This window comes from Doryrhamphus excisus, linkage group LG23 (assembly GCF_037039965.1).
Source record: "Doryrhamphus excisus strain RoL-2023G ecotype Guam linkage group LG23, RoL_Dexc_Guam_v1.1, whole genome shotgun sequence".
In the NCBI taxonomy this organism is placed as follows: Eukaryota; Metazoa; Chordata; class Actinopteri; order Syngnathiformes; family Syngnathidae; genus Doryrhamphus; species Doryrhamphus excisus.
This window is the reverse complement of record NC_136379.1, coordinates 6,595,222-6,608,473: the sequence shown is the minus strand read 5'-3', so window position 1 is coordinate 6,608,473 and position 13,252 is coordinate 6,595,222. Positions and strand designations below refer to the sequence as shown.

Genomic DNA, 13,252 nt, shown 5'->3' with positions numbered 1-13,252 from the left:
TTTCAAATACTTTCCAAACACCTTTTGAGTCTCCAGGCCACGTTTTTAAGGTCTGAACTCCTCCTTTGCTTCTTGTTGATGAATCACTTGTCTTTGTCCCACTTCCATAAACTTTCTTCCTCCCGCTGCCAACTTGGAGGATAAACAAGCGGCGCTCGCTGCCAATAGTGAGGATGACTCCATACATCAGCAAACATTTCGATTTCTGACAATCTACCGGCAAGACAAATGGACGCTCGTGTTTTATGATCCTGCTGACCTGGATACACTTTACTTTCTACTCGACATCAAACCATGCATCCATCCATCCATCCATCCACTCTCGTCCACTAAGCTTCCATCATCGGTGAGATCGATGCAGGCTTCTTGCAAGAGCGAGAACGTGACATCATGCAGAAAGCGGCGGCGTCATGCAGCTTTTATGAGCGCTGTTAGCAAACATAGCAGGCAACGCCGTGATGGTTGCGTGCAGCTGAACGCGGTCGTTGACGTCAATTTGATCAATGAGACTGACACACCAGCACACAACCCGAGACGAAAATAAGAACCGTGTTAGAATTCCATGCAGCAGACCCCCACCCCGCCACGGCAGACCACAGATCGACACCTCCTGCGATGGAATCCCACATTACACTGCAGAATCTGATATCCAAGCAAGATTATACACAGAAATACAGGGGTGTCCAAGATGCGGGGCCACTTTTACTTTTTTAAAACCAACCCATGTAGATATGCAAAGATGTTTTATTCCTATTTTTAGCCTGCATCTCAGTTTTCTATTATCAGCGACAAAGCATTACTAGTATGAACTTTTTCTCCTATCAACGTCACGGTGGATGAGTGGTTAGCATGTTGGCTACACAGTCAGGAGATCGGGAAGACCTGGGTTCGATTCTTCGCTCATGCATCTCTGTGTGGAGTTTGCATGTTCTCCCCATGTGGGTTTTCTCCAGGTCTCCGGTTTCCTCTCACATTCCAAAAACATGCTAGGTTAATTAGCAACTCCAAATTGTCAATAGGTATGAATGTGAGTGTGAATGGTTACTCAACCAAACAAAAAATGGATCTATGTGGCATAATATTGGTATCAGCAGTTCAAAATCAGATATTGGGATTGAATGGGAAAATTTAAAAAACCTTAAGAAAGCGATGTTTGAATAACAGGGACTTTTTAATCAATCAAACAAACAAAAAGATTTAAAATCGTCACACAGCAACTTAACACTCAAATGTTATACCTCAGAAATGTAGAATATGGATCGATATGGATCAATACAAGTTTAATACGGGCTGCACGGCGGACGAGTGGTTAGTGCTCTGACCTCACAGCTCGGAAACTCGAGTTCAATTCCACCCTCGGCCATCTCTGTGTGGAGTTTGCATGTTCTCCTCGTGCATGCGTGGGTTTTCTCCGGGTACTCCGGTTTCCTCCCACATTCCAAAAACATGCTAGGTTAATTAGCGACTCCAAATTGACCATAGGTATGAATGTGAGTGTGAATGGTTGTTTGTCTATATGTACCATGTGATTGGCTGGCCACCAGTCCAGGGTGTACACCGCCTGCCTCTCGCCCGAAGACAGCTGGGATAGGCTCCAGCATGTTTTGGAGCTGCCGGGCTCCCGGAGCAGGAGGGGATAGAAAAGAAAAAAGAAAAAAACACACAGAAACAAACAGGAGTACATTACCAAATGTCTATGATGGTTATAAAAGAAGGATGTACACCGCCTCTCGCCCGAAGACAGCTGGGATAGGCTCCAGCACCCCCGCAACCCTCATGAGGATAAGCAGTAGAAAATGAATGAATGAGTTTAAGAATGATAAGATACTCTCTGGTACACTGGGTACCAGGTTTGTTTTTTCTGAAGTAATCATGTTCACCAACAAACAACCTGCAGTCGAAGAACACAAAAAAAAACTTTGTCAGTGAAGGTAGTAAAAAAAAAAACGGAAATAGTGACACTTCCTGTTAGCATCACCTCTTTGTCAAGCCGATGGCTTTAAGGGCCGATCGATGAAAAGCTGGGGAAGACGCCTCATGTGGCGCAGTAGATCTACAGGATTACATCGCTTTATGGGTCCCAGCTAGCGGGGGGCGGCCGGCTGGATGGATGAATGATTTTGGTGATGATGATCACAGTGGTGTGTGTGTGTGTGTGTGTGTGTGTGTGTGTGTGTTTACCTGCTGCTGACCCTAGAGAGGATTACAGGCAGGTCTCAAGAGGCATGTTGACAATCAGTGTGTTGACTACAATGATCTACTTTCATACCTTCAGAACGGGCCTACAAGAAGACACTGCATGATGCCGAGAGGCGGATAGAAGAAGTCATTATTTTAAACGATCCCCAATTATCACAGGATGTTAATTTACCTGACGCACCTACAGACGACGGGGTGTTAATAGGATAGAGGTAAATTTCTAATCGAAGTAGAGAAGTGTCATAGCCCCCCACCATATTGTGATTTATACCAAAATAATAATCCTACATTTTTGACATTGTGTGTATTTTTCCCCAAGCGACCTGACCATTTATTGTGTCGTTATATGCACAAAAGAATCATAAAAAAAATCCTGCATCCAGATCACCCCCCCCAAAATGTAAACAGTTCTTTCATATCTCATATCCGACAAGTCCTGATAATTTCATCCAAATTCATTTGGAGTTTTTCAAGTTATTTTGAACATAAACTGATAAATACAGTCAAAAACATAACCTCTGCACTGTGCTTGCACTTGGAAAACATCATCACTCAATCTCTCAAAATATGAGACAGAGTGGAAATAAAAGTTCCAAAAAGAAGGATAACTATATTTTCTCATGTAGACCTGGCAACTGTAGGAGTCTTGGCGGTTCATTGAATGAAGGTCCAAACTGGGGCATTGATGGTCTTTAGCAAATGCTTTTGCACTGTAGCAAGTCCAAGCGTCGTATATTGCACGCTACTCTTAATCCATTAAAATGAATAAAAATAAATCCAGTAATCCATTGTTTATCGCCATTGATTTCTTCCAGACGTGGGATAAGTGAATTTCTGAGTATAAAAAAAACTGCTTATGACCTTCTAAATACAGTTTTTAACATGATGAGAACACTCTACACATGGCAACCTATAATCAACTTTACATTCCTATTACCCAATATTGTAGACATAATAACAGAAAATAAGACATAAATAAGACATAATATATACTCATATGTTTTGGGAGAGTTCCTTGTTGTTCTTTTTTTTCTTCTGTCAGTGTCTTCAGTGCAACATTACTGTCATCTAGTGACCAACCAATTTTAGAATACTATTTCTACTGTTTTAGTTCAATTAATCATTTTTTGTTGTTTAAAAGCCCTTAATTTAGGCAAAAAAATGTGTACAATTTGCTTAAATATGAATATTTTATAGCCTGTATTTAACCACGAAACTGCTTAATTAATAGAGAAAAAATGTGATAGAAGCAACGGAATTTGAAGCGCAACGTGGCGAAGGATGACTGTACAGAGGCACCTCAGTTTTCGTAATTAATTTGTTTGAAAAAGTTAAAGAAAATACAAAACTTACAAAAAAAATTACAATTAAATTCCCCCAATTAAAATTAAATTAATTAATAATTATTAATTAATTAATAATTACAATTATTTTTTTTAATTTTAATTTATTGTAATGGTTACCATTACCATAAATTAAAATTAAAAAAATAATCAGTTCCAGACACCGATAAATATGAACAAAAATACATTTTATCGAAAATAATTTTACACGCAGAAAACATCCAACAGTGTTTTTTTTACCTTCTTTGCAAATTTGTTGGGACTTAAAAAAATTTTTGGCCCCATGGTGGGCTATTTTACGGTCAGTCAGCAACGCTTTGGGTGGTTTGTTCGGAAACGACACAGTAAGGCCAGACAGACTTGTTTCTTACGTTAAATTAGGAATCGGTACAATACAGTTTTAATTGTCCATTTCCTGTTCTATGGCCATCATCACACCTTCCACCTGGCATCATTAAAAAAAACAAAGAAAAACACAATTTTGGAGTTTGGCTTTGAACTCAGACTGATTTGATTTAGTTGTGCACGAAATGGTCGCTAAATCGCTTTGCATGTCTTTGCTTCTGCCGCATAGAATTGAACTCCCTTGTCTTTCCAGCGAGCCGGCGACAAACCTTATTAAGTTTTTAAATCAAGCGGTGGCATCCACTCTGCAGCAGTTTATCTGAGGAATGTTCTCCTCTCGGTTGTTATCTCTGCTACAAAAACGCACAGCGGTGTTTTGTTCCTCGTCTTTGTTTAAGTCCCGTATTGAGTCCGAGGGAAAGCTCGGTGTCATCAACAAGAAATCCTCTACCATCCTCTTTTATTCCATCCCTGCTGTGAATGGATCAATTTAGCTTCATCTTCAGAACACGATGTAAAGTCAATGTAGACGTCTTAAAGGGAAAGTCATTTATTGTCATCAGTGGTAGCATCATGGCAGCTTTATGCTATTATGCTGAAATATGATCTTTGTGGAAGTCAAAACTAAAGCGATACAAGTCATGCGCCATCTCAGCCCTCAGCAGCCGTGACGCCCCCCTACTCTCCACCCCACCCCGGCGTGTTTGCAGCTCGGCCAGGTGTTGCGGCGGTGGCAACACCTTCGGTCACACTTAAAGATTGCAATGGTTGACCTGTGATTGGGGTAGCTTGCTTGTCAACGAGCCGCCGTGATGGATGACAGGATGCTGCGGTGGCTGCACAGCTCGGGACGCTCGTGCTGCTGAGACAACGTTTTTTTTTGTTTTTTTTTTTGATGCAAGTTTTGAAGACGGCGGTGAGCCAGCTTCAGGAGTTGAGTTAACAAAAAAAATGTTTTTTGCACCCCCTATGGGTTGTGGTCAAAATGCAAGCACAGTAGTTGGGTAAAAAAAAACACAGTTGGATTCCATCTTGCCAGGATGGTTTATGCATGTAAAATTATTCTCTATAAAATGTATTTTTGTTCATATTCATGGGTGTCTGGAACGGATTAATTTTTTTATTTTAATTTAATTTTAATTGGGCAAATTTAATTTTAATTTAATTTTTTTATAAGTTTTATAAATTTTATGGGGATCCAACTAAACACCCCCAAGTTACAACGGGTTTTGAATTGAATTTTGCAAGACATTTCAAGTCAATTTGACTTCTGGGATCAAATTTGGGAGTTTAATGGGACAAGCAAAAGATCCCTTTTGATTCCTTTTCTTCCTTTTGTGGGTAGAAGAGTTAGATGCACAGTCAAAAACAAACAAAAACAAACCTATATGAACCTTCCAGTATGTATTTTATAACCAATACTGCAAAAAATGTAACCACAAGTACCCCATCAGTTTACTAAAGTGGGGTACCAAATTGTGTTGAGATTCAATCAAACACCCTAAAGTTACAGTGGCTGTTTGGTTGAGCTCTTTAAGACATTTTAAGTCAATCCGACTTCCAAGGTCAAACTTTGGGGTTTAACAACAGAGAATAATAGCACAAGCAACACTACAGGGGTGTATTATTTGACCGCTTTGACTTATGGGGTCAAACTTTGGGGTTTATTATCATGTGGTGGATTTGTCAGAAAAATAATAGCATAAGCCACACAGCAGCGATGTTTTGACCAATTTTTCCCGCTTTTGGTATACGTCGCTTCAAGAGGTTTGCTCACACAAATTGGCAACCAATGGGAGTTAGTTAGCAGATGACATAAAAACTACACAGCCAATTTCTTTGTAACTTTGTGGAGGTGTTGCACACGTTGCAAGTTGCAACACAAATAAACGGTAAAATAACGGCACTTTAATGCCGTAACGTCTTCATATGAGGAACCAGGGAGTTTGAACCACAATGGAAATGTTCGTCTGTATGATTCTTCAAGTTAAGCTCTGCATTATTATTATTATTATTATTAACAAGCGTCGGCTCGACTAATGCAACATGTCGTAATAATGAAGACAAGACAGCTGCCTCCTGCTGCTCTCCTGACCAAAACGGAGCACATTCCCTGTGGAACGCACACGCAAGACGTTTGTCAGTGACAAGGTCACCGTGCAGTCAAGGCGAGCGCACTTTGACGAGTGTCGCAATAAAAAAACAGACTAGCACAAAAAGGTTTTATTTCTTCTGTGAATAATGTTGTATTACACTAAAGAGATCCGCCGGGAGTCGTACCACGACGTTGAATAGAGAAAAGCCAAGCATTTAAAAAGATGTGTCTGATGTGTCAGACACTGCTAGGAAATACACAATCTATGTATAGTATTCCTCGGATGTATCATATGGAGAGAAGTCATTTTACTTCAAGTCACATGGTATGTTTTTTATATTTTGGTTTAAGTGAAAACAACAAACATATTTAAAAAAGCCTAATATTTACATTCCCCATTCTCATTTCAAGCTCCGCTGCTCGACTTATCTTTTCCAACATCAACATCATCCAAATTCTCGTTTTGTTTCTCCCATGAATATCTTCACATACTGTACGTGCATTCGTCTCATTTCCCATCACTATCACTTTTTTATGATTAGCACACAAAGCAAAGATGTTTTAAACAATCCGCCACATAAACATCTGTCCAAGATCCTCTATATGACAGGAGCGCTAGTCAAAGAGCTTCGATATGACTGGACCATTCTCACATACAAAGTTGCTAGTCAAAGATCCTCTATCTGACAGGAGTACCATGCTGTTTTTAGGAATTGTGTCAAAGATCTTCCACATGATAGGAGTGCTCTGCTGTTTTTAAGGATCTACCACACAAAAAAACACTTGTCAAAGATCCCCTATATGACAGGCATGCTCTGCTGTTTTTAAGGATCTCTATCTGACAGGATAGCTCTGCTGTTTTTAAGGATCTACCACAAAAAACACTTGTCAAAGATCCCCTATACGACAGGCATGCTCTGCTGTTTTTAAGGCTCTACCACAAAGAAAACACTTGTCAAAGATCCCCTATACGACAGGCATGCTCTGCTGTTTTTAAGGCTCTACCACAAAGAAAACACTTGTCAAAGATCCCATATATGACAGGCATGCTCTGCTGTTTTTAAGGATCTACCACAAAGAAAACACTTGTCAAAGATCCCCTATACGACAGGCATGCTCTGCTGTTTTTAAGGATCTACCACAAAGAAAACACTTGTCAAAGATCCCCTATATGACAGGCATGCTCTGCTGTTTTTAAGGATCTACCACAAAGAAAACACTTGTCAAAGATCCCCTATACGACAGGCATGCTCTGCTGTTTTTAAGGATCTACCACAAAAAACACTTGTCAAAGGTCCCCTATACGACAGGCATGCTCTGCTGTTTTTAAGGCTCTACCACAAAGAAAACACTTGTCAAAGATCCCATATATGACAGGCATGCTCTGCTGTTTTTAAGGATCTACCACAAAGAAAACACTTGTCAAAGATCCCCTATACGACAGGCATGCTCTGCTGTTTTTAAGGATCTACCACAAAGAAAACACTTGTCAAAGATCCCCTATACGACAGGCATGCTCTGCTGTTTTTAAGGATCTACCACAAAAAAAACACTTGTTAAAGATCCCATATATGACAGGCATGCTCTGCTGTTTTTAAGGATCTATCACAAAAAAACACTTGTCAAAGATCCCCTATACGACAGGCATGCTCTGCTGTTTTTAAGGATCTACCACAAAAAAAACACTTGTCAAAGATCCCCTATACGACAGGCATGCTCTGCTGTTTTTAAGGATCTACCACAAAAAACACTTGTCAAAGATCCCCATACGACAGGCATGCTCTGCTGTTTTTAAGGCTCTACCACAAAGACAACACTTGTCAAAGATCCCATATATGACAGGCATGCTCTGCTGTTTTTAAGGATCTACCACAAAAAACACTTGTCAAAGATCCCCATATGACAGGCATGCTCTGCTGTTTTTAAGGCTCTACCACAAAGAAAACACTTGTCAAAGATCCCCTATACGACAGGCATGCTCTGCTGTTTTTAAGGATCTACCACAAAAAACACTTGTCAAAGGTCCCCTATACGACAGGCATGCTCTGCTGTTTTTAAGGCTCTACCACAAAGAAAACACTTGTCAAAGATCCCATATATGACAGGCATGCTCTGCTGTTTTTAAGGATCTACCACAAAGAAAACACTTGTCAAAGATCCCCTATACGACAGGCATGCTCTGCTGTTTTTAAGGCTCTACCACAAAGACAACACTTGTCAAAGATCCCATATATGACAGGCATGCTCTGCTGTTTTTAAGGATCTACCACAAAGAAAACACTTGTCAAAGATCCCCTACACGACAGGCATGCTCTGCTGTTTTTAAGGATCTACCACAAAAAACACTTGTCAAAGGTCCCCTATATGACAGGCATGCTCTGCTGTTTTTAAGGATCTATCACAAAAAAACACTTGTCAAAGATCCCCTATATGACAGGCATGCTCTGCTGTTTTTAAGGATCTACTAAAAAAAAATCACTAGTCATTGATCCTGTATGCCATAGGACCACATGCAAGTCAAAGATCCTCTATATGCCAGGAGCACACTGCTGTTTTTAAGGACCTACTAAAAACACTAGTCAGTGATCCTGTATGCCATAGGACCAGATGCAAGTCAAAGATCATCTATATGCCAGGAGCACCATGCTGTTTTTAAGGACCTGCTGCAAAAATATGAGTCATAGATCCTCTATATGAAAGGGGTCCTCTGCTGTTTTTAAGGATCTACTACAAAAATACTCGTCAGTGATCCTGTATGCCATAGGACCAGATCAAGTCAAAGATCCCCTACATGACAGGCATGCTTTGCTGTTTTTAAGGGCCTATGACAAAAACACTAGTCGGTGATCCTGTATGCCATAGGACCAGATCAAGTCAAAGATCCTCTATATGCCAGGAGCAGCCTGCTGTTTTTAAGGACCTGCTGCAGAAATATGAATCATAGATCCTTTATATGAAATGAGTCCTCTGCTGTTTTTAAACAAATACTTCCAAAATAATCATCAAAGATCTGCTATACGACAGGAGTGGTGTGCTGTTTTTGAGGATCTACTACAAAAACACTTGTCAAATATATTCTATATGAGAGGAGCGCCTTGTAAGTCAAAGATCCTTTCCATGACAATGAGTGTTCAATCCATCTATTTTCTATACCGCTTTCTATCCTCACTGCTGGAGCCTATCCCAGCTGTCTGCTGTTTTTTTTAGCACATTTAGCAAAAATGCTAGTCAAAGATAATTCATATGACAAGGGTGCTCCACTGTTTTTAAGCACACACAGCAAAAATGCAGTCAAAGATCCTCTACATGACAGAAGCATTGTGCTGTTTTTAGTGTCTACTCTGAAAACACTCATCAAATATCATATTGCTGTTTTTAAGCACATGCTAGTGCAAAACGCTAGTCAAATACTGTACTTTGGGTGATCTGCTGTTTTTAAGAACCTGCAAAAATATACAAGTCAAGGGCATCAAAGATGCTGTATATGACAGAAGTGCTGTTTTTTAGGACCGACTGCAAAAGCCTCATCAAGAACCTTCTTTGTGACAGGAGCCCTTTGCTGTTTTTAAGAACCTGCAAAAAATGTATCAAAGATCCTCTATATGACATAATCAACTTCCTCCTTAAGTATTCTTTTAAATGACTGTGTACTGTGTCACCCCCATCCTGTAGGTGGCGGTACTGCACGGTACAAGCAAACAAGACATGGCAGCTATTTGCATGAGCAATAAGAACGTAGATCACAGTCACATTTCCTGCTACAAAACGACGTGTGTATTGGCAGGTTCAAAAAGTCATGTGATTATAGCTACTGTACTTCGCAACATGTGTGTATGTGTGTGTGTGTGTGTGTGTGTGTGTGTGTGGCGTGCTTTGACCTTCACGTCCCACGGGTCTGCTGGCAGCCATTTATCTTTTATTCATTGTGCCATTTGCGTTCACGCAGCCGGCTTGTCTGGCTGGCATTGACGCTTGTCAAAACTATGGCGTAATGTGCCGAGCGTGCCGCTCCCACCACCACAATCCAATCAAAACGTCTCTCTTTTTTCCCACCAAATCAGCCATGGCGGGTATCGGTCACATGACCGCCGCCTCTCTGATTAGCAGCACTGAAAAGTCACATGAAGTATGTCATTCATTTATTTTATATGCCATGTCATGCCAATCCATGGTCCACAGTACATATGTGAAGATGTGTAGCGAAGCCTGCTATCTAGTTTTGTTTTCAAAATCGTCAGCTGTCATTGTCAACACTATATTGACAGTTACTATGGTACACATAATGTCATTGTATGGTCATATCACACCGTACTTCAGTACGAGGTACATTATTTAAAAAAAAAAAACAAACTGTATTATGGAAAGCAGGAAGTGAACAAATGTAACAGTTACTGATTGTAAAAGTAAACTGTATTGTGGAAAGCAGGAAGTGAACAAATCTAACAGTTGCTGATTGTAAATGTAAACTGTATTATGGAAAGCAGGAATTGAACAAATGTAACAGTTACTGATTGTAAAGTAAACTGTATTGTGGAAAGCAGGAAGTGAACAAATGTAACAGTTACTGATTGTAAAAGTAAACTGTATCGTGGAAAGCAGGAAGTGAACAAATGTAACAGTTACTGATTGTAAAAGTAAACTATATTGTGGAAAGCAGGAAGTGAACAAATCTAACAGTTGCTGATTGTAAATGTAAACTGTATTATGGAAAGCAGGAAGTGAACAAATGTAACAGTTACTGATTGTAAAAGTAAACTGTATTGTGGAAAACAGGAAGTGAACAAATGTAACAGTTGCTGATTGTAAATGTAAACTGTATTATGGAAAGCAGGAAGTGAACAAATGTAACAGTTACTGATTGTAAAAGTAAACTGTATCGTGGAAAGCAGGAAGTGAACAAATGTAACAGTTACTGATTGTAAAAGTAAACTGTATCGTGGAAAGAAGGAAGTGAACAAATGTAACAGTCACTGATTGTAAAAGTAAACTGTATTATGGAAAGCAGGAAGTGAACAAATGTAACAGTCACTGATTGTAAAAGTACCAGATGGAGGGGTAGGATTAATAATAAGCTTTGCTTCTTCCTACTCCTTTTGGACATGTGGAACTGTGAACTGATTATGTGATGCATTCAATTGTAATCTGATGCATGTTCAAATGAAATAAAACCATTACCATTGTTAAGACATCATAAAAATGCACTTGTGCATAATATGGGACCTTTGGGTTTATATATTTATATTTTGGCTGCTAAAATCTGCCTAGCAACTGACGTTTGACTGCCTAAAAGTGGTGCAGCAGGGATAATTTATTCTTCTTTCTAACAAATCGCTGCTCACAAAGAAACCCACTCATTGCTTCTCTGCTGGATCTTCCTGAGATGCCAACAGCATCTTGATGAAACGTTGGGACAGCAGATGTTAGTAACATTGTCAGAGGAGACGTCACCTCCGTGTCCAACAATAGCAGCACTTTGACTCCTGACCTCAGTCTTATGCTGGGATCCATGGGAAGGTGTCTTGTAAGGCGTAAACCTCGCTGTCTTCCGTGGGAATGACACCTGTGTGATGTTCTCGTCCACCACGTCCTATTAAAGCCACCTCAGCGGGGGAAGGATTCCCAGTCAGTGCCGTGGAGACGTTCAAAGACCGGCACCGATTTGGTGTTTTTTGGTTTTTTTTTTCTCCCATGATGCAATTCTCCATGAGTGTTTGCAAGCGTTGCATGCAGTTGTATAAACCATGCTTCCTTCGACATTTCAACGCTCATAAGATGTTTGGCTTTAACGTCTAAATCTGCGGCTTTCTTCTTCTTTACAGATGACAACTGCAGGCTGAGCGACTACCGAAGGCTCAAAGCCAAGATGCTGGACCTCTACGACAAAAGATACACGGGTTCCACGGTTCACGGGGTCCACAGGGACAACATGGCTGTCAGGAAGCAACTGGTCGATAAAATGTTCAAAGGCTTCGACGCAGACGGGAACTCGCACATCTCGACAGGAGAGCTTTCACAGGTAAAGCAGATACTGCATTCACGTCTGAGTCCATTTCCTCTTTACACCAAATGGATCCAAATGATCCTATCAAGTGGATTAGCGGGTTTGGAATCAGGCCCTAAAAACAGCAGAGTGATCCTGCCATGTAAAGGATCTTTGACTAATGTGTATTTGTTTTACATTTTATGACTAAAAGTGACTGTTGGAGATGTGCAATTTTAGCCTTAAACAACAGAACACATCTTACTAATAAAGGATCTTTGATGAGCATTTTTGAGGATCTTTGACAATCATTTGTGCAGTAGGTGCTTTAAAAACAGAAGAGTACTCCTGTCATATGGAGGATTATTGACTAGCATTTTTAGCATTTTAGCATTTAAGTCCTTAAAAACAGTAGAGTGGAGAGGTCTTGTCTGATAGAGGATCTTTGACTAGTTTTTTTTTTTGCAACAGGTCCTTAACTCATTCGCTACCGACGTTTTTAGACGTTCATTCATTCATTCATTTTCTACCGCTTTTCCTCACGACGGCCGCAGGGGTGCTGGAGCCTATCCCAGCTGTCTTGAATGAATGATGGAATGAACATTATTAGAGCCCTCTAGACATGAAATAGCACCCCTATAGTCACCTTTAGACTCGATCCATCTATTTTATATACCGCTTATCCTCATTTGGGTCGCTGGGGGTATGCTGGAGCCTATCCCAGCTGACTTCGGGCGAGAGGCGGGGTACACCCTGGACTGGTCGCCAGCCAATCACAGGGCACATATAGACAAACAACCATTCACACTCACATTCATACCTATGGACAATTTGGAGTCGCTAATTAACCTAGCATTCAACCTGGAATGAAAACCCACACATGCACACACACAGAGATAGCCGAGGGTGGGATTGAACCCTGGTCTCCTAGCTGTGAGGTCTGCGTGCTAACCACTCGTCCACCGTGCAGCCGGTTTTTAGACTTTTTTTTTTTTTCAACTCGACTTTCAATATATATGGCTTAATTTGTGTCTTTTTTGTAGGAATGTCGCCTTTTTTGTTGAGAACTGATATTTTGCTGATAACTAAAGAACAGGAAAGGGTAGCCTCATGAAAGATGAGAGTTTAACCTTTATTTTGGTATACGCCATGTCTAGATTGCACCAGAACACAATATTTTGTGTGCCAGTCCAAATCATCAATGAGTTAAAAACAACTTAGTTCTCCTGCCATAATAAGGATCTTTGACTAGGGTGTGTTAGTTTTTGTTTTTAATGACAAAAATGATAC

At 40.3% G+C, this 13,252-nt stretch overlaps 1 protein-coding gene across 3 annotated transcripts in view; it reads left to right on the top strand.

Annotated features, from left to right (window-relative positions):
- fstl5 (follistatin-like 5) overlaps window positions 1-13,252 on the top strand; it is a 154,210-nt gene that overhangs the window by 70,521 nt on the left and 70,437 nt on the right. For all 3 annotated transcript variants that reach the window (XM_058049606.2, XM_058049613.2, XM_058049621.2), the window contains one exon: window positions 11,802-11,998. In XM_058049606.2, the coding sequence (XP_057905589.2) occupies window positions 11,802-11,998 (197 nt within the window). The remainder of the gene's footprint in view (window positions 1-11,801; window positions 11,999-13,252) is intronic.